This window comes from Otolemur garnettii, unplaced genomic scaffold, assembly GCF_000181295.1.
Source record: "Otolemur garnettii isolate 467f Iridium unplaced genomic scaffold, OtoGar3 scaffold00001, whole genome shotgun sequence".
NCBI classification, from domain to species: Eukaryota; Metazoa; Chordata; class Mammalia; order Primates; family Galagidae; genus Otolemur; species Otolemur garnettii.
The window spans coordinates 35,793,577-35,821,337 of record NW_003852396.1 but is presented as its reverse complement, the minus strand read 5'-3'; the positions used below and the strand labels follow the sequence as shown (position 1 = coordinate 35,821,337).

Here is a 27,761-nt window from a genome sequence, read left to right as displayed (position 1 = left end):
GAGAGCTTTATGTTTTTCATTTTATTTTAGCCTATTTAAGTCCCAGGTGAAGTTGAACAGACGTTTTACAGAGAAGGGACTGACCTGTGTCTAACAAAGATCAAGTGTGTATCTCTGGGAATAGAATATCTAAAGCTAAGAACCCAAGTCCTCATTCCTTCTGAGGTTTTATTTATTTATTTATTTATTTTAAGGAATGTCAAGTTCTTCAAATCAGAAACACCGCCACCAGGACCCATCTTCTTCATTATTATCGTTACAATCTGGCTTAATGATTAAGTGTGGATTGCTAACTCTCACAGCTTCCAGCAGCTTCTGGGCTTCCTCATCAAATGCCTCTTTGCACAACCTGAGGAAACAAGGGAACATCTCTTTCTTTGAACTCAGTTTCTCTATAGCCTCTCCTTTCTCTGTGAAGGATTTTAGGAGGAAGAAAAAAGCGTTGTGTTGAAGTAGAAAGAGAATATTATAACACAGATGGGGAGCGGGGAAAGGAACTGAGAGAGATATAGTGAGGGAGATATAGCAACTGAAGGAAAATGGAATATAGGGAGGGAAAAAGACAAAAATATGAAAGTCTCCTTCAAGAGCATTTTGTAAGCCAAGAAAAATATTACCACTAATGATAAATGATAAAACCAGTTGAGGCATTCATTGCTTATTATCCAAAGCACTGTTCTAAGCACTTGACCTATATTGACTCGGATCGTCACAATCCTCCTATAGGTAGATTTTAATCATTTCACTCACTTTACAGATAAGGAAACCAAAATAGAGAGATTAGGGAAATAACCTAAATTTAATATTTAGTAAGGTAGAGCTAGTATTCAAACTCAGGTAATTTGGTTCCAAACTACTGTGCTACTATGCTACTACAATGCTACATTATCTTCTTAAATTTCAGTGTTGTATGAGAGAAAAACAAATATGTGCCTGATAAATACTTAAAGATATACTAGGAGGTTGATTCTGAGGCCTGTATAAATGAATGGCTCCCCAGATCCCTCATTACAGGGAACTACTCCCCTGAGAAGTCAATCAAGACTTACCCTAGAACTTGTAGTTTACAGTCAGGAGATTTCAAGGCTTGACATAACTTCCTAATTCCTTCACATCGTAAGTCATTCTGTGCCAGGTTCATTTTCTTCAGTCTTTGGTTGCTGCTAAGAGTAGAGGAGAGATCTTCACAGGACAGTGAGGTCAAACCACAGCATTCCAACCTGTGGAGAAGACAGACAAAAGACAAAAATGACCTACCTTATCCCAGGACAGAGAAGCAGCACACAAAAGATCCGTGAGCTTGTTGTAGAGGATAGGTCCAGAAGCTTAAAAATATGAGCACAGTTAAATTCAAAGACTACAAGTACTTATAATATTCATTATTATGAATATCCAAAATCATGCTTTTACAAATTTATAATTTTAGTCCAGGGAATAAATAAAATATACACACTATAAAATACCATGATGCAGTTGAATCTTTGAACATTAAAAATAAAGCAACATAAGTAGTTTTAAAATGTGGTATTGAATGTTTTAAAAGCAGATAATATAATGATAGGTCTCTAGTACCATAACATTTCTGCAAATAAAATGCACATACCAAAAACCAGTATTGTATGTTTTACAAGAATAGTCATAATTCTATGACATTTTGTGATAGTAGGTGGGAAGGAGAATTGCTGATGGAGAGAAATTAACCAAACTGATCAACTTGTCAGTCAATCAAGGGCCTCTGGACAAGCCAGTGATAGTGCAATACATGAACTGAGGAAGAATGTTAAACTCAACCTTCTGTAGCTGATGTTCCCCCAACCAATTGAGTTTAATTGTCACTCTATGTTTACCTAGCCACTGCACACTGAATACCTACATGGGTGCAGAGCATACAAAATTTAAGTTGCTGCCCACATGGAACTCACATTAACAGTGTGAAGAGATAGTCCCACTAATAATGTTACAAATACATAAGCACTGCACAAAATGCACCTTAGGGAGAAAAGCAGTATAAGACATAATTATCAAGGATTCATCAGGAACATAATCATTTTAAATTTGTAGTCACTAATAACAATCTCTAAATAGAGAAAACAAACACTAACAACTACAAAGACACATAATTATAATGGAAATGTTAATATATTTTTCATAGTAACTAAATTTTCGATATTGCAAACAAAAATCAGTAAAGATATAGATGGTTTGAAAGGAATTCACAATCTCAATTAACTGATATGGAATACTGCAACCAGTAATTCTTCATATTTATTTCAAGTGCACTATGGAACACATACAAATACTGACTATAGATTGGGCCATGAAGCATATGCCAACACATTTCAAAAAGCTGCAGTCATGTGCAGTGACCACAATGGTAGAGATTAAATATAAAAAGATAGCAAGCAAACCCTCTTATGTTTGAAAATTAAGGCATACATTTTAAAATTATGAATGGACTGAAGAAAAACAAAATAAAAAACAACAAAAACACTGCATTTAATATTAAAACTTGCAGGATGGAGTCAATGTGATAAAAGGAAATAATAACCTTAAGTATCTGTGATGGAGAAGAAGAATGGGAATGTGTGATCTAAGCATCCAGCACAAGATTTTAGAAAAAGACTGATAAGATAAACCCAGCAAAAGCACACACACACAAAAAAAATTAAAATAGAATGTGTACATATAATAGAAAGGACTTATGTTGTGTTCTTTGAAAAGAAAAATGAGAAAAGGCTCAAATCGCCAATATCAGGAATGAAAAAGGAGAAATCACTAAAAAAGTTAAGCAGATAATAATAAATTATTATATACCTGCCAGTAGGTTTTAAAATTTTGATGAAATGGATAAAATCAATATGACTTGCCAAAAAGTATTCAATGAGAAAGAAAAAACCCAAATAATGTATAACTATTTCAAAAATTAAATTAGAAGTCTAAAAAAGGAAATTCCAGATTAGATAGTTTCACCTGAAATTTTAACAAAATTTAAGGAAGAAATAATACCAGCCTTATAAAAATTATCCCAGGGGGCAGTGCCCTACTCACTGAGCCATAGGCACTGTGCCCATATACCGAGGCTGGCAGGTTCAAACCCAATTCCGGCCAAACTGCAACAAAAAAATAGCTGGGCTTTGTAGTGGGTGCCTGTAGTCTCACCTACTCAGGAGGGTGAGGCAAGAGAATCACCTAAGCCCAGGAGCTGGAGATTGCTGTGAGCTGTGACGTCACAGCACTCCACCAAGGGCAATAAAGTGAGATTCTGTCTTTAAAAAAAAAAAAAAATTCTCCCAGGAAACTATAAAACAAACAAACAAAGAACATACCTAAACTCATTTTATAAAAATACTGTAATTTTGATTGAGGGCAAAGAAATTATAACCTAATCTCTATTACAAACAAAAATGCTTAAATAGTCATTTATTAACAAAATAAATCACACAAAGTTTATAAGAGATACCATGACTAAGTTGGTTTTAGCCCAAAAATGCAAGGTTGACATAATACATAAATTAATATGATTCATCACATTTAGCAAATTTCTTAAGCTTAACATCTATTCATGAATTAAAAAGAAAAATTATAAAAAAAAAAAACTCCTAGCAAACTAGCTGTGGAAAGGAATTTCCTTAAATTGATACATAGGAGAACTCAAATTTTGCTTTCAAAATTGGGAACAGCAGAAGAAAGCCCACTATCCCCAGACATATTAACATTATATCACATATATTAATATTTACTAAGGCAATAAAAATATATATGTGTGTGTATGTATGTATATATATGTAGAAAGAAGGAAAAGAATAACTACACTGTATTATTCCCAAATGATATGATTGTATACCTAGAAAGTCCAAAAACATCTACAAATTAACAATTAAATCAAGAGGATGTGGCAAGCTACTGGATATGAAATCAACATGCAAAAACCAACTGTGTTTTTATGTATAAGGAATAAACAGTGAAAAAAATAATAAAAAAAATAACTATTTACAACAGCAATGAAATATGTACGTATAGCAAAGACTTTGGAACAAAGTTGAATGACAACAAAATACAGAAATGCACAAAGAAAAATTTCTAAGTTTTACTGATAGGCCTAAGTATCTGTACATCATTCAGATACATACAGAATGATGTATCAGTAGAGGCATTAAATAATAATCAATGCAATTCCATTCAAAATGGAATGAATGGGAGGTTGGCAGGGGGTACATGTGCATGTATGGATAACTTGATAAGCTGCTATTTTCAATTTGGCAATGCAAAGGGGAAGAACCTAAACTCTCTTCAAGATGAGAAGACTTGGTCTAATGGGTATTGGGACCTATCATAGAGCTCTGTTAATTAAGATAGTACATTGTTGGGACTGGGAATTACAAACAGAAAAAGAAAAGAAAACACAGTAACAGATGCACCAATGAAAGTATGATTTTATGACAAAGGTAACTACCCCTGCCAAGCAGAAAGGAGAAATTTCAATAAATTTTGCCATAAAAAAATGATTATCTATAGAGGTAAAATAGTAAATTGGACTTTATCTTCAACCATGCTTTTAAAAGATAAAGACCCCAAAACTTCATTATTTGCCTTTGACATTTAAGAGACAATGTATTAGAATAAGAAATATAATGTGGGTGGCGCCTGTGACTCAGTAGGTAGGCCGCTGGCCCCATATACCGAGGATGGTGGATTCAAGCCTGGCCCTGGCCAAACTGCAACAACAACAACAACAACAAAAATAGCTGGGCATTGTGGTAGGCACCTGTAGTCCCAGCTACTTGGGAGGCTGAGGCAAGAGAATCACCTAAGCCAAGGAGTTGGAGGTTGCTGTGAGCTGTGTGATGCCACAGCACTCTACCAGGGCAATAAAGTAAGACTCTGTCTCTACAAAAAAGAAATATAATGTGTGGAATATAATGGTTTACTATAAATATTATAAAGATGCTTTTGTCTCCCTCCTGTTTGATCCTTCTGGACCAACAGTCTGGGTGCAAGTGGGGAATGACTAGAAAATAGGTGAAATTATAGCTACTGGTATGGAGCACACTGATACCATGGGTATGGGGAAGAGCAGCAACAATATTAGAGAAGGAACAGCTTAGAACCTGGATCGTACAGAGAGTGGGAGACCAATTAATGCTCTTCCCCGCCCCCAGATCCAACACTGGCAAATTAATTATATGGTCTGTATGAGTCAAGCAGTAGCCATGGCTGGCAATCTGACCCACTGCCTGGTTTGTAGTGCTGTCCACATGCTATGAAAACAGAAAATCTCATGTGGACATAGCAGGTCATGAACTATTCTGCTGTGCCTGATGACATCAACCTCCAAATGTGGATCCTATCCTATGTGTACAAATACAAACAGCAGCATAATCTTATTCCAATATGATTGAAACAAATTCATAGGCTTCTCTGATGCCAAAACAGTCTTGGGTTGTACTGTGTATGGTGGACAAGGCAGCCATGACTACCAGTAAGACTGTATGGCTTAACCATACTAGTATAATGATGACCCAGATCAAATAACAAATCTCAAATTAGAGTGACCTGTGCTCCTTTGGGTTATATGTTTGCATGTGGGGAACAGTGGGTCACTAAATGCCTCTTTACTGGGCATGAGGGTTGCTTTTGGACCACTATACAATCTTTTGCCCTTTATTGCCAGTGATACCAGCAATCAGCATTCTAGACTTCCTTGTGTGGATTTCTAATGGATCAAAGAACTGTTAGTTTTCCGTGAGACTTACTCAGTTGGCTGAGCCTAGGACCCTGAGGCTTGGTTGAAATCAATACTACAAGTTGACCTTATCCTTGTGCTTGAAGTCTTGTTAATAGTGAACTTAATTAAATGGTATATGAGACTAACTGAATAGATTTGGTCATAGCCTCTGCAGGTCAGATTAATCAGAGTGGTCAATACAGTGACATACCACGTGACAATTCACCAGAAGCCAAAACTGTACTGTGTGGAAATGAGGGGTGGATATTGGTAGACATTCTTCCATAGGAATTTCTCTCTAGCAACAATGCAAAGCCCTGACAACTCTTTACATGGGCCATTTCCTAGGGTTGTGATTGCAATGAGCAACCTTGAGGAATGAAGTTAACATCTCCCTCCAGGACAAAGAGCAAGCTTACTTATTGCATGCTATAAGTAAATAGTTTGAGGGTGGGTCCCTCACACATGTTGCTCTTCTTGGGCGCAGCCCATCGCATGTGTAGGCACCCATCTCAATCCATGTCAGTCTCCCTCTGTGAGACTTGGGGGATGAAAGGGACTGATACAAATATTATTAATGTTTGTGCACTTGCTGTAAGTAATAAAGTCCTTTGTCTCTGATAGGAGTCTTGTAGTTTTTGCCTGAATCCATGAAACAACAATAGGCTAACATACTAGATTATAAGGTTATAGACAAGATAAAATTAAATCTCAGATCCAACAGTTACAACTTCATCATTGTTCTAATAAAGATATGTAAACAGTCAATAGGAAAAGAAGAATTTTTTGAAAGAGTCAGAATAGATTTCTGTGGGAAACTTTAAAATTCCTTTAGTGGAAAACAGATCATGTTCTGGCTTCCCACATGAAGAGCACAGTTCTTGACCCAGAGGTCAATGATTCATGTTGTATAAGTGAGAACACACCAGCCAAATCAGTTCAAGATTAAATAAAGATAGAGACATTGAACAATGGGAGAAAGAACAGAGAACCCAGACATAAAACCATCTATTTACCAACATACAACCAACTAATCTTTGCCAACGCAGACAACAACATACACTGGAGAAAAGAAGCCCTATTTAATAAATGGTGCTGGGAAAACTGGATTTCCGTGGGCAGAAGAATGAAACAGGATCCTTATCTCTCATCACTTAAAAAAAATTAATTCAGAATGGATAAAATACTTCAATGTAAGGCAAGAAATCATACAAATTCTACAATATAGGGAAAACTCTTCTAGACATCAGCCTAGGCAAAGAATTTCTGACTAAGACTCCAAAGGCAATTATAGCAACAACAAAAACAAATACATAAGACTTGATTAAATCAAAAAGCATTGGGTAAAATCTCCACAGCAAATCTACAAGCTACAAAATGGGAGAAGATATTAGCAAACTTCTTCTAATAAAGGGCTAATATCTAGAATATACAAAAACCCCTCAAATCAGCAAGAAAGAAACAACTGCATTAAGAAGTGAGCAAAAAGCATGAATGGAAGATTTTCAAAAGAAGATATACAAATGGCAAAAAAATATATATAAGAAAAAAATGCTCAATGGGCACTAGTTATCAAGGAAATTCAAATTAAAACTGTGATGAAATTTCACCTCTACCCCATCAGAATTGTTTTTATTAAAAAGTTCAAAACAACAATAGATATTGGCATAGATGCAGAGAGAAAGGAATGCTTATGCACCGTAGGTAGGACAGCAAATTAGTACAACCTCTGTGGAAGCTGGTATGGAGGTTTCTCAAAGAACTAAAAGTTTGATCCAGCAATCCCACTATTAGATAGCAATTCCCCTCAACCTCCCCCCAAAAGAAATCATTTTTATCATAAAGCTGTACTCCAATGTTTACTGCACCACAATTCACAATTGCAAAGATGTAGAATCAACTCAAGTGTCCATCAATTCATAAGTGGATTAACAAAATGTGATAATTATACACATATGTGCATGCACACACATGCACACACACACATACAAAGACCAGTGAGTACTTACTCAGCCATTAAAAAACACGAATTCATGTTTTTTGCAGCATTGGATAGAACTGGGACCATTATCCTAAGTGAAGTATCTCAGGAATGGATAAACAACACAAGTCTTCTCTAATAATTGACAACTAATTGATGGGCACACATGGGCACAAAAAGAAGTAACAATTGATGGAAATCAAGAAAGGGGAGAAGGAAATATGGGAAGGGTAAAAACCTACCTAACAGGTACAATGAATACTATTTGGGTGATGGGCACATTTAATAGCCCTAACTAAGGCGTTATAAAAAGCTATCCATTTAATAAAAACATTTATTAGATTATAAGCTCTTTAAGCTTATAAAACACATAGTGTTTTACAGATGTAAGATGATTAGTAAAATCTTCAATAAAGAAATTAATTCAAGGACAAATAGAATATCTGAAGGGTGACAGAGTATGAAGTCCCCCAGTGAGGGATCATTCACTTAATACAATCTACCCAAGGCACTAAGAATACAAAGAAATGTGAGATATAGCTTCTATACTAAAGAACACACAATACATTGATCCATATGTTTGAAATTTACATTCTTATTTCTCAGAGTAACTTCACTTCTAGCCCCATTTATGTTTCATCCTCTCACCATGCACATGTACTAAATTTCTTCTCACTATACCAGCCAAATAGGTATCATTTCCTAATAGGAAATTGAACTCACCCAAGCCTCTGAATGCTACAGTCTGGATGTCTCAAAGCATCACACAGAATTTTCACCCCCTCATCCTGCAAATCATTTTTTCCAAGGTCCAGGCTCCACAGGTTTGGGTTGCTCAAAACAACAGAAGCCAAATCCAGACAACATGCACTAGTGAGAACACAGCCCATCAATCTGCAAGAAATAAAACAGAGAAGTGAATCCTCCAGTCGTGAGCTATTAATCACAGAAACTGTTAATTAGTTTCTTCTCAGGAGAAATGCTCAAGTATCTGAACCTCTTTTTTTGATTCTTTTCTATATACAATCCAGGATGCAAATGAGACAGTGATATATTGCCAGAGGAGATTTCTTTTTTGTTTTTTGAGACAGAGCCTCAAGCTGTCCCCCTGGGTAAAGTGCTGACATCACAGCTCACAGCAACCTCCAACTCCTGGGCTCAAGCGAGTCTCTTACCTCAGCCTCCCAAGTAGCTGGGACCACAGGCGCCCGCCACAACGCCCGGCTATTTTTTTTTGGTTGCAGCCGTCATTGTTGTTTTTGGCGGGCCTGGGCTGGATTTGAACCTGCCACCTTAGGTGTATGTGGCTGGCACCTTAGCCATTTGAACCACAGGCACCAAGCCCAGAAGAGATTTCTTAATGAGCAGAAGAAACAGGTTGTTACCACAAAGCTTTCAAAATCAAGGGTATGAACATTATTTTTACCAATACTTAAAAAATGGACACATGCTTTCTTAAAGAACTCATACATCTCTAGACTTTTAGTTTTTAATATATTTCTGAAATAAAATGTTTTCCAGCAATCTATCTCAAAATGTTACCTCCAAAGAAGAAAGAAGCAAACCACATATGAAGATATTTCTTCCAGGTTCTATGGCTTTCAAATGCCATAACTACCTGGCCTCAAGCTTTCTATTTACATACTTTGTCCCACCTTACTCTCTCATCATGCACGTCCATTTTTCTCCCCATTCTTCTCCACATATACCACATCTGTTGTTATTCCCCTTCTATGCTCTCTCCTTTCCTTATGCCTAGGATAGCCCCACAAAACAAAATCCTATTCATCTTTCAAGCATAAAGTAACTTTGTTACCACTGTGAAGTCCGACCCCTTGCTCTTTGAGACTTTCGCCACCTTATAACAACATACGGAATTTATTACAGTTGTCTTTGTACTTATTTTCCTGTCATTAGCATTGTGTGTTACTTGAGGAAGACAGCATCACCTTCAAGACCTTTAGTCCCCTCAGCTTCTAGCACTTATTTGTTGCAAATATTGGTTGAGAGTATTGGCATGGCCTGAAGAGAGGCTATGATGGTAACTAAGAAAGTACAAATTTGTCCATGTGTTTATAGTAATGCTAAAGAAAGAAGGTGGGCTGAGTGCAGACTCTGAGAATAGGTTACCTAGAAATTATCTCTGTAGTTGAATGAAAGCACCGTATTTAATGATAACGTCCATTAGGTAAAATACTGCCTTCCATTTGAATAATGATCAAGGAAATTTCAGAGAATTACACATAACCCATATCATCTACACTTTATTAAAGCAAGCACAGATGCTTATTCGATCCTAGAGTTCAAATACCTTAGTGTTTATAGACAACACAATTAATTTTAAATTCATTCCAAAGTTTGGTTATCATGAGTCAGTCTAGTCAAGGCAAACACTTCTGGGTATACAAACAAGCTTGAGTTTATAGTTCTTAAAAGCTATGATGGAGTTAGGCCTTTAATGACTCACTCAGGCTACTAGTCCCATGGGAGGTTCTAAGGGGAAAGTGAAATGAGATTGCTAAGCAACACCTCTGTCTGGCTTCGCTCTAGCCATGATATTTAACATTTCATTAATGAAATAACAATCTTTTTGATTTATTTTAATGACTGAGCTGAGATAGCTAAGTGACACCTCTATCTGGCTTCACTCTAGCCACAATAATATTTCATTAACGAAATAAGTCAAAAAGATGATTTTTAAATAAGTATTTAAATCTGCTTCTGAAATACTGCCAAATGAAAAGGAAACTCCAAAGTCATGTGTATACAATAATCACAATTACATATACCATGTATATGTTTGTATACCTGCTCACAGACTAACAGAGAACGTAATAGTACTAAAAATGGTCAATGTTTAAAAATGGATTATAGAATATTTTTTTAAATTCCTTTCTCAATTTCTTTGAAATCCTACCTAATCATAAATCTGAGTTTAAATATAAAACTGAAAGAAAAACTCAGAGTAATTTCAGCTTCATGGATATCAAGTGGAAGATACACTGTAGATTCACTAGGGCACAACCAAGGAAGAAATAAAACAGCTACTGTTCAGCCTGATACCTCTGGTCCTCCGTACCTGAGGGGAGCTGACTATAATTGCTCTGGTAATTATTTTAAGAAATTGATGAGCAGTGTTCCCCAGTTTGTCTCTGGCTGAATGAGAGAGAGAAAATATGCTGCATATTCTTTTCTCTACTAGTTCCCCAGTTCTCAGGCTTTCTTTTCCAATCTCCCTTCATAGACACTCTGTAGTTGAAACTACACAAAAGTCACAGAAAACCTACTCCAAGTCCCGAAGATTACAGCTTGGATGCCGAAAGGCATCACACAGAAGCTTTGCGCCATCATCTTGCAGCCGGTTTGATCCCAGATCCAGATGTGTCAGGCTCTTGTTGTGTAGCAGAGAGGTTGAGAGATACTCACTGCTAAGCAAAGTGAAATGGCAATGCCTCAGCCTGTGGGAAGGACAATGGGAGGAAAGTTGGAATCATTACTCTACTTCCCGGAGATTGGTATCTTTGAAAAAGTTTCATGTTATAATACCTTATCTACATGCCAACACTCCAGCTCAGATGAAAGCACCCTCACTGCCAGCCTGTTTAACTCAGGAAACTAAGGCTTACATCCAATTGGGCTACAAGTGGATTCATATTCTTCAGAATTTTTCTTAATATTAAATATATAAGGCAAACATTAGCCTCTTTACATTGCATATAAATACAGTATCCTGTTGCAAAAGCATAAAGAGCAGGCAGATGGAGAACTGGAGAAATTATAATAAAATAAGTACATTTTGTACATAATAAAAGTGGCATTTTCAAACAGTAAGGAGAAGACATATTATACCCTTAATGAGTTTTGTACAACAAATCTTATACTGAGGGAAATAAGTTTCAACCTTATAACAAAATAAATTTTTGAATAACATGTAAATGGTAAATTGGGAATAAATTTGGAGTAATTAAACACGTGAATGTTAAAATTAAACATATCTGAGAAAATTATAGTGTTTTTTTTCATAAAGGTATTTCCAATTATGACAAAACTTTTACAAGTCATAAAGCAGAATTTGACTTCACAAAAATTTTAAACCTCTATATCCTAAAAATAACCATAAAGAAAGTTAAAAATAAAGTCACTAATATTCTAGGAAAATTATTTTCAATATATTCAATATATTAATAACCGTAATATGTATAACAGAAAATATCAAAAGAAAATTGAGCCTATAAGGAGGCAATTCCTGAATGTAAAAGGCAGAAAACATTTGAAAAGATGCTCAACATCAAATTACTTTAAAAGTTATTTTTTAATTATCTAATTAATATGGATTAAAAAAAACCTGTGGATACCTAGTGAAGGTATTACAATGCAGGCCCCTCGACTACCATGGGGAATATAATCAATGTATCTGGAAGGCAATTTAACCATATTTGACAAAATAAAACCTTTGGCTCATTAATTCCATGCCTAAGAAATTATGTAACAAAAATGGACCAAATAATCTCACTGTGATCAGCCATACTATGGAATGTTGTATTTCTATTCCAAGCCCAGAGTACGGGGCTAGAAAAGTGGTAGACTTTAGTTGTGAATTCATCCTTGCTTCAGGAAGTAGAAAGGTGCATTATCTTCCTAAACCTCACATTCCTCACCCCTACAGGGAGGCACCTAGAAAGCAGGTAACCAATTTGATACCATCAGGTACTGTTGTGCAGATTAAGTAAATTTAACACAGGATCGGATATAGGGTAAGGACATAATTATTAACTATTATTGGCAATTATTAATATCATTATCTTCTTAGTTATCATTTAGGGTAATGGGAAAAAGGCAAGGCATAGAATATATTCATAATAATTTCCCATTTTATATTTCAAAATGGACATTATATTGGAAGGATGAAAACAGTAGACACTTACACAAGGCTCTGCAGAGTACAACACGGATTTTGCAAGACATCACTCATAAGCTTTATTCCACTGTCTCCCAAGGCATTGTTGGCCAAGCATAAATGAGTCAGCCTTTTATTACTGATGAGAGCCAAAGAAAGATCCTCACAAACATCTTCGGTGAGGCCACAGCTTTCTAAGCTGAAGGAGGAACAAAGATGAGAAGACATCTGTCCATTTCTCAAGTTCACGCTTTTCTTCTCCTTCATGGGGAAATGAGCTGATGGCTAACAACCTATCCCTCAGCTATAGGAGCAACCTCAACAAACTTACTTAAATGATGGATTCCACCATAGTTGTTATGTAGGGATTAATGAAACAAAACAGGAAAGGAGAGAGGAGACGTCCAGAAAAGAACAAAATACGGGGTCAATCAGAAAGAAAAGGAGTGTTTAAAAGCTAAGTATAAAGGGCAGGGAGGTAGAGGAAGGAAAGTGGGGTGCAGGTAACGCTCATCCAGGATTGATAACTGAGCTAGTTACTATCATAACCCAAGCAGTTTCCCCAGCTGATCATAATTAATCTATATAGACACAAGGGGAAAAAAGACTCTACAGAAAACAAAACAGACTCACGACAGTCTCTCTAGGTAACACTTTGGATATCTTAAGGCCTCACACAACAGTTTCACTCCATCATCCAGTAGATTATTAGTTGACAGATTCAGAAATATCAGGCTCTGGCTTCTGATGAGAGCATTAAATATATCTAGGCAACAAACTTCAGTGAGGTTACAGGATTCTAAGCTGGAAAACAATACAAAAAACAGAAATGACTATTTCTTCACAGAAGAGGTACAACCAAAACTCTAGCCAGAAGTTTCCCAGTCTTTTGGAGAACTTTACCTGAAAAACCCAGCTTCTCTACATAGAATGGGAGTTATTTAACTAAAGCATAAGGCTCTAATAGAGTTAAAAGGGTAGGGAAAGAGAGTTTGTTTCACCCATCCTCACCTCCCCAATTCTCTTTGATAATATTTTTTAATCTGAGAGTTTTCTCTAACTACGACTAGAATAAGATAGATTGAAGGATGACTGTACCCTTGTATGCTCTGACTTCTGCAACAACAGAGATGGACAGAAAGTCAGAAGCAAACACTATGTCACTGCCAGGTCCGGTGGCTCATGTCTGTAGTCCTAGCACTCCAGGAGGCCAAAGTGGGTGGATTGCCTTAGCTCACCGGTTCAATTCTCTGAGGCAAGAGAATTGCTTAGCCTAAGAGTTTGAGGTTGGTGTGTGAGCTATGATGCCACGGCACTTTACTAAGGGAGACAAAGTGAGACTCTGTCTCCAAAAAAAACTGTAACTGGTGAGTTAATTTATTCATGAAAGCCTACTCATGTTTTCTGAGGAATAGTCCTTAAGAATGAAAACAGAAATAAATTATAAAGAAAATAGTTTCCTGGGGAGGCGCCTATGGCTCAGTGAGTAGGGCGCTGGCCCCATATACCAAGGGTGGCAGGTTCAAACCCGGCCCCAGCCAAACTGCAACAAAATAATAGCTAGATGTTGTGGCAGGTGCCTGTAGTCCCAGCTACTTGGGAAGCTGAGGAAAGAGAATTGTCTAAGCCCAAGAGCTGGAGGTTGCTATGAGCTGTGATGCCACAGCGCTCTACCAAGGGCTACAAAGTGAGACTGTCTCAAAAAAAAAAAGTTTCCAATAATAAGTAAAAGAGAAAGAGAAGCTGAAGAGGTGCACATAGAGCTCTTCAAAATGTTTTGAGAAGGCTGGGTGTGGTGGCTCACACGTGTAATCCTAGCTCTCTCAGAGGCTGAATAGGTGGATTGCTTGAGCTCAGGAGTTGGAGACCAGCTAAGCAAAGGGAGACCCCATTTCTACTAAAAATAGAAAAAAATTATCCAAGTGTTGTGGTGGATGCCTGTAGTTCCAACTACTAGGGAGGTGAGGCAGGAGGATCACTTGAACCCAGGACTTTGAGGGTGCTGTGAGGGAGGTTGATGCCATGGCACTCTAGCCTGGGCAACGTCAGACTCTGTCTCAAAAAAAAAAAAAAAAAAGAAAGAAAGAAAGAAAGAAATCTATTTCCTATAATCCCAGGTTAAGTTAACGTACTGGAAATTATATAATGGAGTATGCCAAATGTATTCCCTTGAATAAGGATATTTTAAATGTCTAAACTTTTTGAATTTCATAGTTTAAGCATATGTTTTGGAGGAAAATCTGAAGGGTAATAAATAACCACCAATTAAGTTAGAAACAGACAACATTGCCAGGTGCAGTGGCTCAAGCCTGTAATCCTAGCATTCTGGGAGGTCAAGGTGGGTAGATTGCCTGAGCTCAGGAGTTTGAAACAGTCTAAACAAGAGAGACCCCTCTAACTCTGACATGGCCTACTGACAACTGAACTCAATCCATGTCCAAGAATTATCCAACTTTCCAGACCGTCTATCAGTAAATTTAATTCCATTTTATAAAAAACTAATTAAGTATTTTTAAAAATTCAAATGAGGTCTTATTTCGATTTCAGGTATTTTCCCTACACATGGAGTATAATTTACTCCCCATAAATACAGACCTACCAAGGCCCTTCATGTATCACTCACCTGGAAACTGAGCCCAGGAATTACAAAAACTTCCAAAGTAAAATTTACTGTAATAATTTATTTTGTTTTAGTTTTGTAAGCTACTGATTTAATTGCCTTTCATTGGACTATGAGTTCTTAAAACCTGATACACAATATGAATGATTGTAATCCCCTCATATTCATAGAGAAAGAATAATCAGCCGGTCACCACTAAGATCAATAGTGTGTGATAGCATGCAAGTTCCTTGACAGTTGACAACTGCCACACTGCTCTTTGTCAACTCTCTGGCCTGGTCACTGAGCTGTGGTTATAGATTAAGAAGAACTCACTATCAGAAATCAAGTAAAACTGAGCCTGTCCTAGCACTGTTCCTAGTTAGCATTTGTGCCTTCTTTTCTACAAGAGTTTAAAGACCCAGTGAATCTATTCCAATGCTTAAATATGAAAAGTGTTAAATGTTTATAAATTCTTGGTCTTCTCTCATTTTTTCCCCTGGATTGAAGAGATGAAGGCTCAGAACTATACAATGAGAACTCTTCAGTGGGGGGATGGGAGGAATGAGACATCCTCCCAGGAGGTAATCAGCCTGATTCTACTGATCCTTGCTACTCTATATAACAAGAGTAGATTTAGGGAAGCCCTGTGAACAGTAAGGCCAGGCTGTTAGAATCTATATTGACAGAAAAAAAGTCTAAATTTTCATTAAAAAAAACTCAAGACTTACCTCAGTTTCTGTAGTTTACATTCTGGATGTTTCAAAGCTTCACATAATAACTTGACTCCATTATCCCCTATATCATTCCCTTTCAGGTCAAGATGCATTAGATTCTTGTTATGAGTCAAAGAACTAGAGATACCCCGACAAGCAGTTACAGGGAAAGTGACAAAACTCAACCTTTGGAAGAAAGATATACAGGAGGAATTACAAAATCATCCTTGTCCATGATCATAGAATCTTTCTTTTCTAATCTAATACTTGCATATGATATGAATATTCTTTTATCCTATTCTCATCTCTTTTTTTTGTTGTTGTTGTTTTGAGATAGAGCCTCAAGCTATCCCCCTGGGTAGAGTGCTGTGACATCACAGCTCACAGCAACCTTCAACTCCTGGGCTCAAGCAAGTTTCCTACCTCAGCCTCCTAAGCAGCTGGGACCTCAGGTGCCCGCCACAATGCCCAGCTATTTTTTGGTTGCAGCCGTCACTGTTGTTTGGTGGGCCTGAGCTGGATTCAAACCTGCCACCTTAGGTGTATGTGGCTGGTGGCTTAGCCACTTGAGCCACAGGCGCTGAGCCTCTATTCTCATCTCTTATCTTACTCTGGATTTCTCAGATTCCAGGTCAAATCATAAATCTGATCTTTAAGACATTATTTAGAAAAACAATAGGCTTACAATTTCGACTTCCATTTATATCCCAAAGACTGATACTCTAAACTTTTTTTTCTTACATTAAAGGAAAAGAAAGTGAATATAAGGAAAGGCAGAAAAGGAGCCTCTTATCTCTTCATCCCAAGAATAACTCCCCAAAATTTTTGCGGGGCCTAATGTAGTCCCACACAAACCTTTTCCCCCTTCCCATCTTCCTTCTCTCCTTCTAAAATAAAGGCACAAAGGATCTAGCTATCCCCACTCCCAGAAGTACCAGTGAAAAGACCCTAACCTGACAAGCAACCTGTCAAATGTGGCTACCCCCCACAGCCCCATCTAACTGTCCCTTGGGCACACCCACCACCTTCGCACTGCCCAGGTGGGTCACCCTCCCCTTTCAATAAACCTGGCCTGAACATCTCTGTGGCCTCATCTCTGGGTGTCACTGTTTACACCTTTCAGAAATTATCAGAGCCATTCCACATATGCAGTAACAACATTTATTTACAATATCTAAATCTTTTAAATAATCAATTATTAGATGTGCATCAAGAGCAAAACACATTATTGCAAAATAGGCCATCACCTGTGGACTCTGTTAAATAAAAAGAGGTAGCCAAAACAAAATATCAAGTAGGATAAATCTTGCCAATTTTCTTTCCTATTTTCTATCTCCTAACTCAATGTTAAATACTTCTGATTCTTCTATAGTGCCTCTGCTAGCCCCCAATGCCTGTACAGTGCTCATTAACTGTTCAAAACCTCCCTTTGTAATGCAACTTTCCCCTCCTTTCTACCCACCCCCGATCCCCATCCTTACTCCCTGTGCCCCTAGCCAAGCACACACAAGAAAATAAAGATTTTACCCACTGTGCACTAACCATCTTCATCTAGTAAAAATACCTAAGGTACTCAGTAAATATACACTAAAGCACAATCTTGCTTGTTAGGGAAAAGGAACTACATAAAGGGAGCAAAGACTAAGAATAGTTATCATGGTTTTATCCCCCAAGGGACTCTTATATTCTGAAAGAGGAAGCCATATACCTCCAAATAAGGCATTGACTATTGTCCATTGGATTAGTGACATTCAGTGACAGGGCTACGTAAAGGAGATGTTTACAGATGGGTGAAAAAAAGACTTCTAGGAATGGCTTAACCATAGCAACAGATGGAATTGCCTTTCTATCTCCCTATGCAAGACCAACCTATTTTAGTCATTAAAAAATCCAGATTCTGGAAAAGATTTGGTGAACAGCCTGACCCCCCTCCACCCAAAGAATACCTATTTTAGTGCTAAAGGAAACAAAGATCTATCATTTGTTCAGCATTCAGTATATACAGTAGAACCTGTTAAGCTGACCACCCAAAGGACTGTAACACATTGGTCAACATAAGAGGTGGCCAACAAACATAGGCAACTAGGCCTTCTGTGCTGATAGACTGGACATGTACCACATGTACCTATGAAAATGAGATCAACTTAAGGAGGTGGTCAACTATGGAGATTCTACTGTACTACTTCTAAGTACCAAATGGACCTTGGGCTCATTGATAGGTTAAAAAATGCAAAGGAAAATAGGATCTATTCTAGCTCCTAGGAGAGCCAATAGACAAGAGGGTAAAGGACAATATAAATAAGCAAATGTTAAAAAGTGATAGAGTATCCCAAATCAAATTATAATAAAATAAAATTTGGAAAAAATGGAAAACAGCAAATGTTGGCAAGGATGAGGATGAGTTGGAACTACTGCTGGTGGGACAATATAATGGTACAACCACTTTGGCTAACAGTATGGCAACATCTTGAGAAGTTAAACATACATCTACAAACTAGCAATTCCATTCCCATGTATTAACTCAAGAGATGAAAACATATCACAAAAGAGACATGTGAAGAATATTCATAGTGGCCTTATTCATAATGGCTAAAAACTGGTGTTACAAAAGAATGAATAAATAAATTGAAGCATATTCCTACAACAGAATATTGATCAACAATAAAAAAGAAACTATTGAAACATTAAACATGAATAAATTTTAGAAAACATTTTGTTGAGTGAAAGAAGATGGATACACACACAAAATACATATTATATGAATCATTCTAAAATTGATTTCCAAGAAGAGAAAGCTGATCTGTGGTGACAGATTAGAAAATGACTGCCTCTGGGACTGGATGGGGTAAGAGGACTGAACAGAAAGGGGTACAAAGAAACTCACTGAGGTGATGGAAATATTTTCTATCTTGTTTTGGGTGCTGGTTTTATAGATGTTTATACACTTTTCAAAAGTCAACCAACTGGGCTAGGCACAGTGGCTCATACCTGTCATCCTAACACTCTGGGAGGCAGAGGTGGGTGGATTGCTTAAGCTCAGGAGTTCAAGACCAGCCTGAGTAAGGGTAAGAACCCATCTATACTAAAAATGGAAAAACTAGCTGGATGTGGTGGCACATGCCTGTAGTTCCAGCTACTTAGGAGGCTGAGGCAAGAGGATTGCTCAAGCCCAAGAGTTTGAGGTTGCTGTGAGCTAGGATATCATGACATTCTACACAGGGTGACAGAGTGAGATGCTGTCTCAAAAACAACCACCACCACCAACCTCAACAAACTGAACATTTAATATCTGTGTATTTTATGAAGTGTAAATTATTCCTTAGTAGAAAAAATTAAGAAAAAAGAGTAGCTCCAGAACATGTCTTTGAACATGCTTTATTGACCTGCGGAGACTATCTCAATACTGTGCTCTTCAGCTAGAAAATTCCGAATCAAGTCTGAAAAATCTATGTCAACAGCTAGTACACTCTGTGGAATCTTTCCCAAAACAAGTTAGTAAAACTTCCACAGCCCCAGTCATTTCCATCCACTTCCAGGATTTTATACAATGGCCTTTAAGTATTTGTTTACTGTTGGCTTCCCCTAACAAGTAGAAGGTGAGACAAAGAAAGAAGCTTGAATAACTCCATTCAATTTTCTCAAGTCTGACTTACCTTAGTTTTTGTAGTTTACACTTTGGGTGCCTTAGTTCTTGATTAAAGATCTTCATTGCTAATTTATCAAGGTTGCTATGGCACAACTCCAATTCTCTCAAGTCTTCATTTGTATGAAGCACAGAACAGAGCTCTTGCCAGTAATGAGTAATGCGATCAACATCACTTTGCCTAAACAATTTTTAAAAAGAAAAGACCAGTGAATGTATTTTAGCCCAGGCAACCATGAGAAGATGGTATGAGGTAAAACTAAGTTGCTCTGTAAGACCATCCAGTGCAGCTCTATCATGGACACAATCTACCAAGTCTTCCTCTGGGCTCTCCAGATGCTTTATTCACCCAATAGCTCCCTAACCTCCTACCCACACCCTCAACACACAGAAAATAAAAACCAGAGAGGCTTTACTTTGGAGGAAGAGTTCCAAGTGACAAGAGAGAAGACTCCAAATACTCGAAGAGCCAATATCAAGAAGAAAAATACTATATAAGCAAACATAAAAAAAAAGCTTAAAGATTAGTGGGTAGGCATTAAATATAATGTGGTATAAATTAAAAACCACAGGCTTGGAGCCCCAAGCCTACTACTTACTAGCTATGTTATATTGAGCAAGTCAAATCAATTCTATATATAAAATGAAGAAAACCTCCCTTCACAGGGTTTGCAGGCTTAATGGTCTATTTTAGTAGGGACACAAAAGCACTTGGTAAGCTTTAAAATACTGGATGATTTAATTATTAGGTATATCATTAACAGGCTCATTATAGATAAATAATGAGTAACAGAGATGCACCTAAGGATAGCCTACTGATTATAAGCATAAGCTCTACAGTGGAGCAGCCAATGTCACAACTCAGCTTTGCCACTAACTACAGTAGGTGATTTGGACAAATTTACTAACCAACCTGAGCCTCAGCTTCATCATCTTGAAAAATGAAGGTAACAGTATCCATTCTTTAGAAATACTGTGCAGATTCAATAAAGCAATCTATAAAAAATGTTTAGCAACTGTCTCATGTGGTAAGTGTTCCTAACAATATCTATTGTATGTATTAAAATATGTGAAAGTCTAGTGTGTTGCCTTATATATATTATAACTACTCAATACTGGTTCCCATACCTTACATTGGAATGAAGGACACTGCAGAGTGAGTTGCAATCACTGGAGGTCTTAAATTTGTGTGAACAAGAAATTATTCATTCAAACATTCAAGTGCTTTGTAGACAAAATGGTAAACAAGACAGAGATCCTGCCCTTGTAAAGTTTACAATGTACTTATGTGGTAGAAGAAACTGAAGTCGCCTACACTGTCTCTTCTAGCACACTGAGTTCTCAGGCGCCTTTTTAATTTTAGCAGCAATGCCAACTCTAGTGTTTTACTCTACAACAAAGGGCAGTGCTGGTGGCTCAAAGGAGTAGGGCGTTGGCCCCATATACCAGAGGTGGCAGGTACAAAACTGGCCCCGGCCAAAAAAAAAAAAAAAGAAAGGAAGAAAAAACTACTCTACAACAAAGATGAGGGAATCTAGCAGTGGCCAGAATACCTTTCCAACATTTACTATTATCTTAGGCATGAAAGACATTCTAATGCCCTGGATTTAAGCACATCTTTTTAAAATAGAATGCCCAAGTCAGAATTAAGAAAAATAACTAACAATTATTCACAACCCCCCAATCAGGGTAGCCCCTGCCCATAAGTTCTACTCCCATAGTTAAGAGAAAAATGAAATGTACGTGCTTAAAAGAGAGGAATATTTCTTCAGTTGTATGCAATGGCAATAAGACAGCCTGGTAAAGCTAGCAAACAAAGGATTTATCAGATGTGTGACCTCAGGATACCTTCTTGGTACTTTACTTTTTTCATAAGAAAAATGGAAATAACTGCAGTTCCTTCACAAGACTGTTGGAAGACTAAATGAATTCAGGGACTTAGAAGACTGTCAGATATGTGGCAAGTACACAGTAAATATTAGCTATTATTTGATGTGTGTTTGAATCAAAAACAGTATACTTACTTTCTTGATAAACCTCTCTCTCTATGTTGTGATCTTTAAACTAAATTAAGATACGGTTGCCACTGGGGTTATATTATCTTAGGCATGAAAGACATTCTAATGCCCTGGATTCAAGCACATCTTTTTTAAAATAGAATGGATATGTTAAGTATCCAGTTTACTAGCACATAGTGAGCCTTCAACAAATTTTAGTTAAATCTTAAAGCGAATTCTGTAGTTCAATTCTTTCCCTATATTTAGATGAATAGTTAACAAAGAAAACTTGAGGAAGGGAATAGGATAGAATAATACACATGAAATGCTGAAGGTTCATTTCTTCTTTTAAAAATATTCATTCAGAACCTATTTCTTACCAACCTCTGGCTGTCTCCAGTTAGGCATTAAAGGGCTGAAACCTTTCATGAACTATAAAGTAAAGATTGACCTATGTCTTGGTGAAGAGGAAGGTGAGCTAGGTCAGTAAAGTTCTGAGAAATATAATAAAAATAGATGATAGTACACCAGGTTCAGAGAGACATGTCTGGTTCCTCATTCTTCTAGAGGACATTATTTTTAGAAATTAAATATGTTACTGTAATTGATGTGTGTGCTATATCACATTCTCTCTAAGGACTAGAGTGCTGTTGGGAGGATTAAAGTTGTTGGGAAAGTTGACAGCTGAGAGGTCTCAGCCCAGTTCCTCTCCTGGAATTGCCTTCAGGCCAAGAAAGCCACCTCTGAGAAGTTTTTGTCCATTTTGCACCAGCAATCACTACTGGTCAATAGGGGTTTAAATGCCTGGCCTCCCTGCCTCAAGGTAGAACAACTCTGAAGGGTTATCCCAGCTGAACCTCAGCTAACCAACTCATCCCTCCAACAAAATCTACTTCCTTCACTTCTCCATGGGCTACTTCCGGAGAACTAACCTAACACACTTACCAAGTTTCAGCTGGGAGGCTTGTGTTTAACATCTTCTTCTCAAATACCACAGTTATAGACAGTTTGATGGTCTGCAAACATTGGCAGTGCTTGAGGCAGAACGAAGATACAAATAAATGAGTCTTCCCACAAATGTTAATAACAACCTTTGGGAAATACTTCATTGCCTGGCTTACAAATGCTTCATCTTGAGTCTCATACAGATAATGAAACCACTCCAGACATTCCAACTGTGGTGGAGAACTTTCACTGTTTCCTAATGCTTCCAGCCACTGAAGGACCTTTGATTTTATCTCCAGTGACATTTTACAGTTTAAAGTTTTTTCCAGTTGTTTTGCTAGATCTTCATTCAAAAGGCCAAACAAAAAGCACTTCATCTGTGTCAAATGGGAGTCTTCATCACTTTTGCTTTCAAGTAACAGCGTTATGTCTTCAAAAGGCTGGAAGGAATGCCCCCTGGCTTTCTGACTGCCTTCCAACACATAGAACATAGCTGCAAAAATCTCCTGAACATGTAGGTGAATGAACACAAAGCAGTTTTCATACTCTGGGTCCCTTTGGAGAATATTCATGTCCAGAAAAATTGAGACATCCAATTTAGTTAACCCGTGCCTTCTGAGATCTTCTCTGTAGAACACATATGTCATAGTCCATACTCCTTTGGCAGCCAAGTGGCACAGGCTGCTCAGCTGGTCTTGGCTGGGCAGCCTAGGAAAGTGTCCCTCTATCACTGTGAACAAACTACAGATATAGCAGGTAAACAGAGCTGTGGTGGTCTGGCAGGTCAATGAGACATTGCTACCCTTCTCTATTTGCTGCTTCAGACAAGTACAAATGAGCCGGCACACTAAGGGGACTTGACATATGCTAAAAATCATCTCATTGTTTCTTAGGGAACTGAATGCATTCATGGCCGACTTCTCATCTTCAAAAAATTGGTAAATACACTCCTTTCTTGCATCCTCAGACATTCCTGGTAGTTCTACAAAATGGTAGTGACTCTTCAACAAAGGTTTTAGTCTCTTAGAAGCTGTGAGTCTCAATGTCACCAATAGTGATGACTCGGGGAGCATCACTTTCCTCAGCAAACTACTTATGAGGAAGGACACTGGATGTTCTTGAGTCCAGTCTTTACACAGTGCAAACTCAGGTTCCTCAAAAGCAAAGTTCAGTTCATCAAAGCTATCAATAATAAAGAGAAGGCTACTTGGCTGGGACATGATCCTGTCAATGGAGCCTTCTATGCTGGGCCAGTCCTGTGATATCAATTGAGCAAAGCTTCTCTCTTTCATCAGGTTGATTTCTCTCCCACTGAGATAAAAAACATAGGCAAACTTCTGCTGGTAGAGATTGCCCTCTGCCCAATCTAACATTGCCTTTCTCACCAAGGTTGTTTTCCCAACTCCAGCAGCTCCCTGGAGCACCACCACCTGTGGCTGCTCACCAGTTTTTACATCCACATCAAACAAATGTTCCAATAGTTTTTGACCTTGAGAAATTCCCTGATGGAAGTCTTCAGGTTTTCCAAGCAAAGAGTTCCTATCCCATACGATGCCAAATTTTTCCTTTATTTGAATTCTGTATTCTGTTCTATCACCTAAGTCAGTTAGAATGGACCAGAGGAAAAAGCCCACAGAAACAAAGATATATTTGATCAAAACAATGCTATGAATTACAATGTTAAGAACATTAAACTTGGAAATAAGAAATAATATAGTCCAAAATCAAAGCTGGCTTATATTTTAAACGTAATGTAAATCAAATAAGCAGAATTCAAATGAAAAAAAAAAAACAAATTTCTATTTGTGATAGAAAATAAAAATATTCGTTGTAGAAATATTTCTTTCTTCCACAATGAAAAATGATGACAGAGTTGTAATACAAATTAAAATTAAGAACAGAGACAACAATTAACAATAACAGGGACAAAACTAAGAGAGCTGGGAATCTATAGACCAAAATAGACTATACAAGAAGAAAGTTAATAGAAATAAACATTATAGCATAGCCTAAAGAATATTCTGAAGAAAAAGAATTCCTAAGGATCTAAACAGAAAGAAAATATGTTCATCTTTACCTGGTTAGGTCTTGTTATTTCTTTAGATCTCCATTTAAATGACATGATCTTAGGGAAGCCTTCTCTGAACCCCAACATTAGAATAGTTCTCTCATATATTCTCAAAACACAGTATATTTTTCATTCACGGCACATGTCACAAATCATAATTTGTATATTTACTTTTTAAAGAAATGATGCGCTTGGTTAGAGACACATCTGTAGCTCATCATTGCATCTCCAGTGTCTAATACATCTCCTTGCACACATGGTGTCAAATATATTTGAATAAAAAAATGAAAAAATACAATCATAAAATTGAATATTTTGTAACTTTTGAATAAAATAAGGTACAACTGTATTTACGAAGATCCAAAAAATAGTCTATGCTATAACCAAAAAAAATAATAATAATAAATAAATAAATAAAGCTTCAGGGAAAGATGTACAATATAACCCCGTATTAGAAAACAATGAACTTTACATATCTCAAAATCTGTACGATATGCATCAAAATGTTAATGTTGGTCAAATGGCAGGACTGGGGATGGAAAATGGAGCGAGTGAAAAACTCACTTTATATGCTTTAATTATATTTGAATCTTATTTTGCTTATGTGAGGTTTAACAACAAAGATATAAATAAAGTAACAAACAATAGCCTAAAAAATTTTAAGAACAAAAATCATGACTGGCCAGGAAGGGAAGAGGGCAATACCATTTACCAAAAACTAAAGCATCATGGAACTACAATAATTAAAATTGTGTGGTGTTAACACAGAGAGAGGCGTTATCAGTAATTCATTGTGGTACTTACTGTCCAAAGTTACTATAATAAGTACAGATTTCTTTTATCACAAACTTTCAAGGAATAAATTAGAGACCTTTAATTAGCTATCTGTGTCCAAATATGTGCACATATGAGGGAAATAACCACTAGGTTTGAAATAATAAAATCACAAAAACTAATAGCCATTAGTTTCCTCTAATACCACAAACATAAATTCCTTACCAAATCACAAATTAAAGTCAGAACATGAAGTTATATTCAAAGTTTTAAAATATGTTTATTTGTCAGTGTTTGAGATACAGCAAGTTCTCAATTATTTCTTTAATTAAATAATGTGCCCTATTAGAAAGCAGTATAACTGGGTTAATAATAAAAGTTTCTTACCTGGTCCAGTTTTCTTTTTACTATAGTTCTATTTATAGAAACTGGAGTTAAACTTTTTAGAATTCAAAACAAAGTGAGGGAATGGAAATTGAATTAAATGAAAACTGAGATCTGGTTCTAGGTTTTATGTGGACTTGTTGATCTCCACTCCTGGAACTCAGAGCACCTTCTCCAATGGAAGGGTAAAAATGTGTTAAGTCCGTAAACACAAACATGAATATACTTTTGTGCATAAAACTGTCAACTTTTGACCAGGCATTTCCCAATACTGTTCTCTTTATGCCCTGATTTAACATGGCCCAAATTCTGACCCTGACCAGAGAGCCAGTCTGTTGATTCTCTTTGAATCATATTCAGGGAACAGGTGGGGTAGTAGAAGTGAATAAGCATTGCATAGATAAACACCCTGTCCTGCTTCAAAAGTTTAAATACCTCCTGAATCTGACAAAAGCTTACTACTCACCCAGCCCTGCCTTCTGATCGTCCTGTGTCTCTCCGGCTGTGGCACCCTCTGGGCCTGTGCTCTGAGCTGCCCCTGTAATGGTTTCCAAGAAGACCATGAGATTTACTAAAACTAAGAAGCACTTTGGTAATATGGCCAGAGGAGAGGCCAGCATTCTCCTCAGTAGTTCAGTTCTATGACCATATGGGTTTAAGAAAATTAGTGCAACAGAGCCTCAGACTCTAACAAGCTTAGTGGAGGGGAGAAGTAGTATGATACAAACAACACCGAGGTAGGAGACTTCTTGCTACATTCCCCTGACACAAACCCCTTATAATTCTACTGCAAGTACTGCATATAAGCCTCAGTTTCAATAGAATTCTCAGTTCCTGTTGACATCAAAGAGACATGTTGAGGCTCAAAGGAGATAATGGATATATATTTTGTAGTTGGAAAGCCTTGTAAATGAGTAAGAAATTTTAAGTGTCTTCAAAAGTTCACACTTGGGAATGACTAAAAATACTGGCTTGGCTTATATCCTTTAATCATTTTTAGCTCATTCCTCATATTTCAGCAAATACGTTAAGTTATATTTGAAATTCCTGAAATTTTTTTTTTTTTTTTTTTTTTGAGACAGAGCCTCAAGCTGCCCCCCTGGGTAGAGTGCCGTGGCATCACAGCTCACAGCAACCGCCAACTCCTGGGCTCAAGCCAGTCTTCTGCCTCAGCCTCCCAAGTAGCTGGGACCACAGGCGCCCACCACAACGCTTGGCTATTTTTTTGGTTGCAGCCGTCATTGTTGTTTGGCAGCCCAGGCTAGATTTGAACCTGTCATCTTAGGTGTATGTGGCTGGCGCCCTAGCCACTGGAGTCACAGGTGCCGAGCCAAGATTACTTAAAATTTAACCTGATTTATGATTTTTAGTTAAGGCAAAAAAATTGTTCAATGTAGTACATTTATATCATGCAATTCCTTTGATAATGATTTGGTACAAGATGGATAAATTGCCCCCAAATAGGCAGCAAGGCTGAGTAACAGTACTCAAAACTTGCCAGTCTCTTTAGAGTTCCTCAGATGATCTAACGTGCTCATGATATACAAGACCACCATGGAGTTTGTGTTCTACAGAATGATTTAATGCCTAAGTCCCGCTTATATTAACAGAATCATACCAATGGGCTCCAGGAAACACTTCCTCCTGCCAACCCCCATATTTGCCCCTAGCATCACTCACAGTTGATTTCTGCTTTTGCTCTCTCACACAGATGGGTCAAGTTCATCTTGCCAAAGATTCTGAGAGTTACAGTCCAGGCCTGCTCTCCTGGATAATATTTCTTCATCAAGTTGGCCAGATCCTCCCGCCTGGCCTTCTTCACTTCAGTCCAGGGTATTAGGCAGCGCCCAGGTTCTGTGGTCTCCTTTAGGAGTGACTTGAATTTATTTAGCTCCTCTTTGTTTAGCTCCTCCAAATACAACAGCAGCCCAAAATCAGAAAAGAATGAAGAAGACGGCAACGAATCTGTCATCTTATCCGTGGATCAGTATTCGGGCTTCAGTAGGGAATATAAAAGTACATGGAATAAATG

General features: G+C 37.4%; 1 protein-coding gene across 2 annotated transcripts; it reads right to left on the bottom strand.

The window, feature by feature from the left end:
* NLRP14 (NLR family pyrin domain containing 14) lies at nt 1-27,761 on the bottom strand. 2 transcript variants are annotated; one of them, XM_003781059.1, is made up of 11 exons: nt 27,410-27,729; nt 26,196-26,267; nt 22,504-24,100; nt 19,572-19,736; nt 15,934-16,104; nt 13,237-13,407; nt 12,632-12,802; nt 10,994-11,164; nt 8,430-8,600; nt 1,050-1,220; nt 1-349 (listed from the first exon to the last, which is right to left on the bottom strand). In XM_003781059.1, exons 1-11 carry the CDS (start codon nt 27,699-27,701, stop codon nt 214-216), a joined length of 3,288 nt encoding a protein of 1,095 aa, XP_003781107.1. In that variant the 5' UTR covers nt 27,702-27,729; the 3' UTR covers nt 1-213. The 2 variants fall into 2 exon arrangements, with proteins under 2 accessions (XP_003781107.1, XP_012657371.1); XM_012801917.2 differs by having other exon boundaries at nt 214-349; nt 19,572-19,742; nt 27,410-27,761.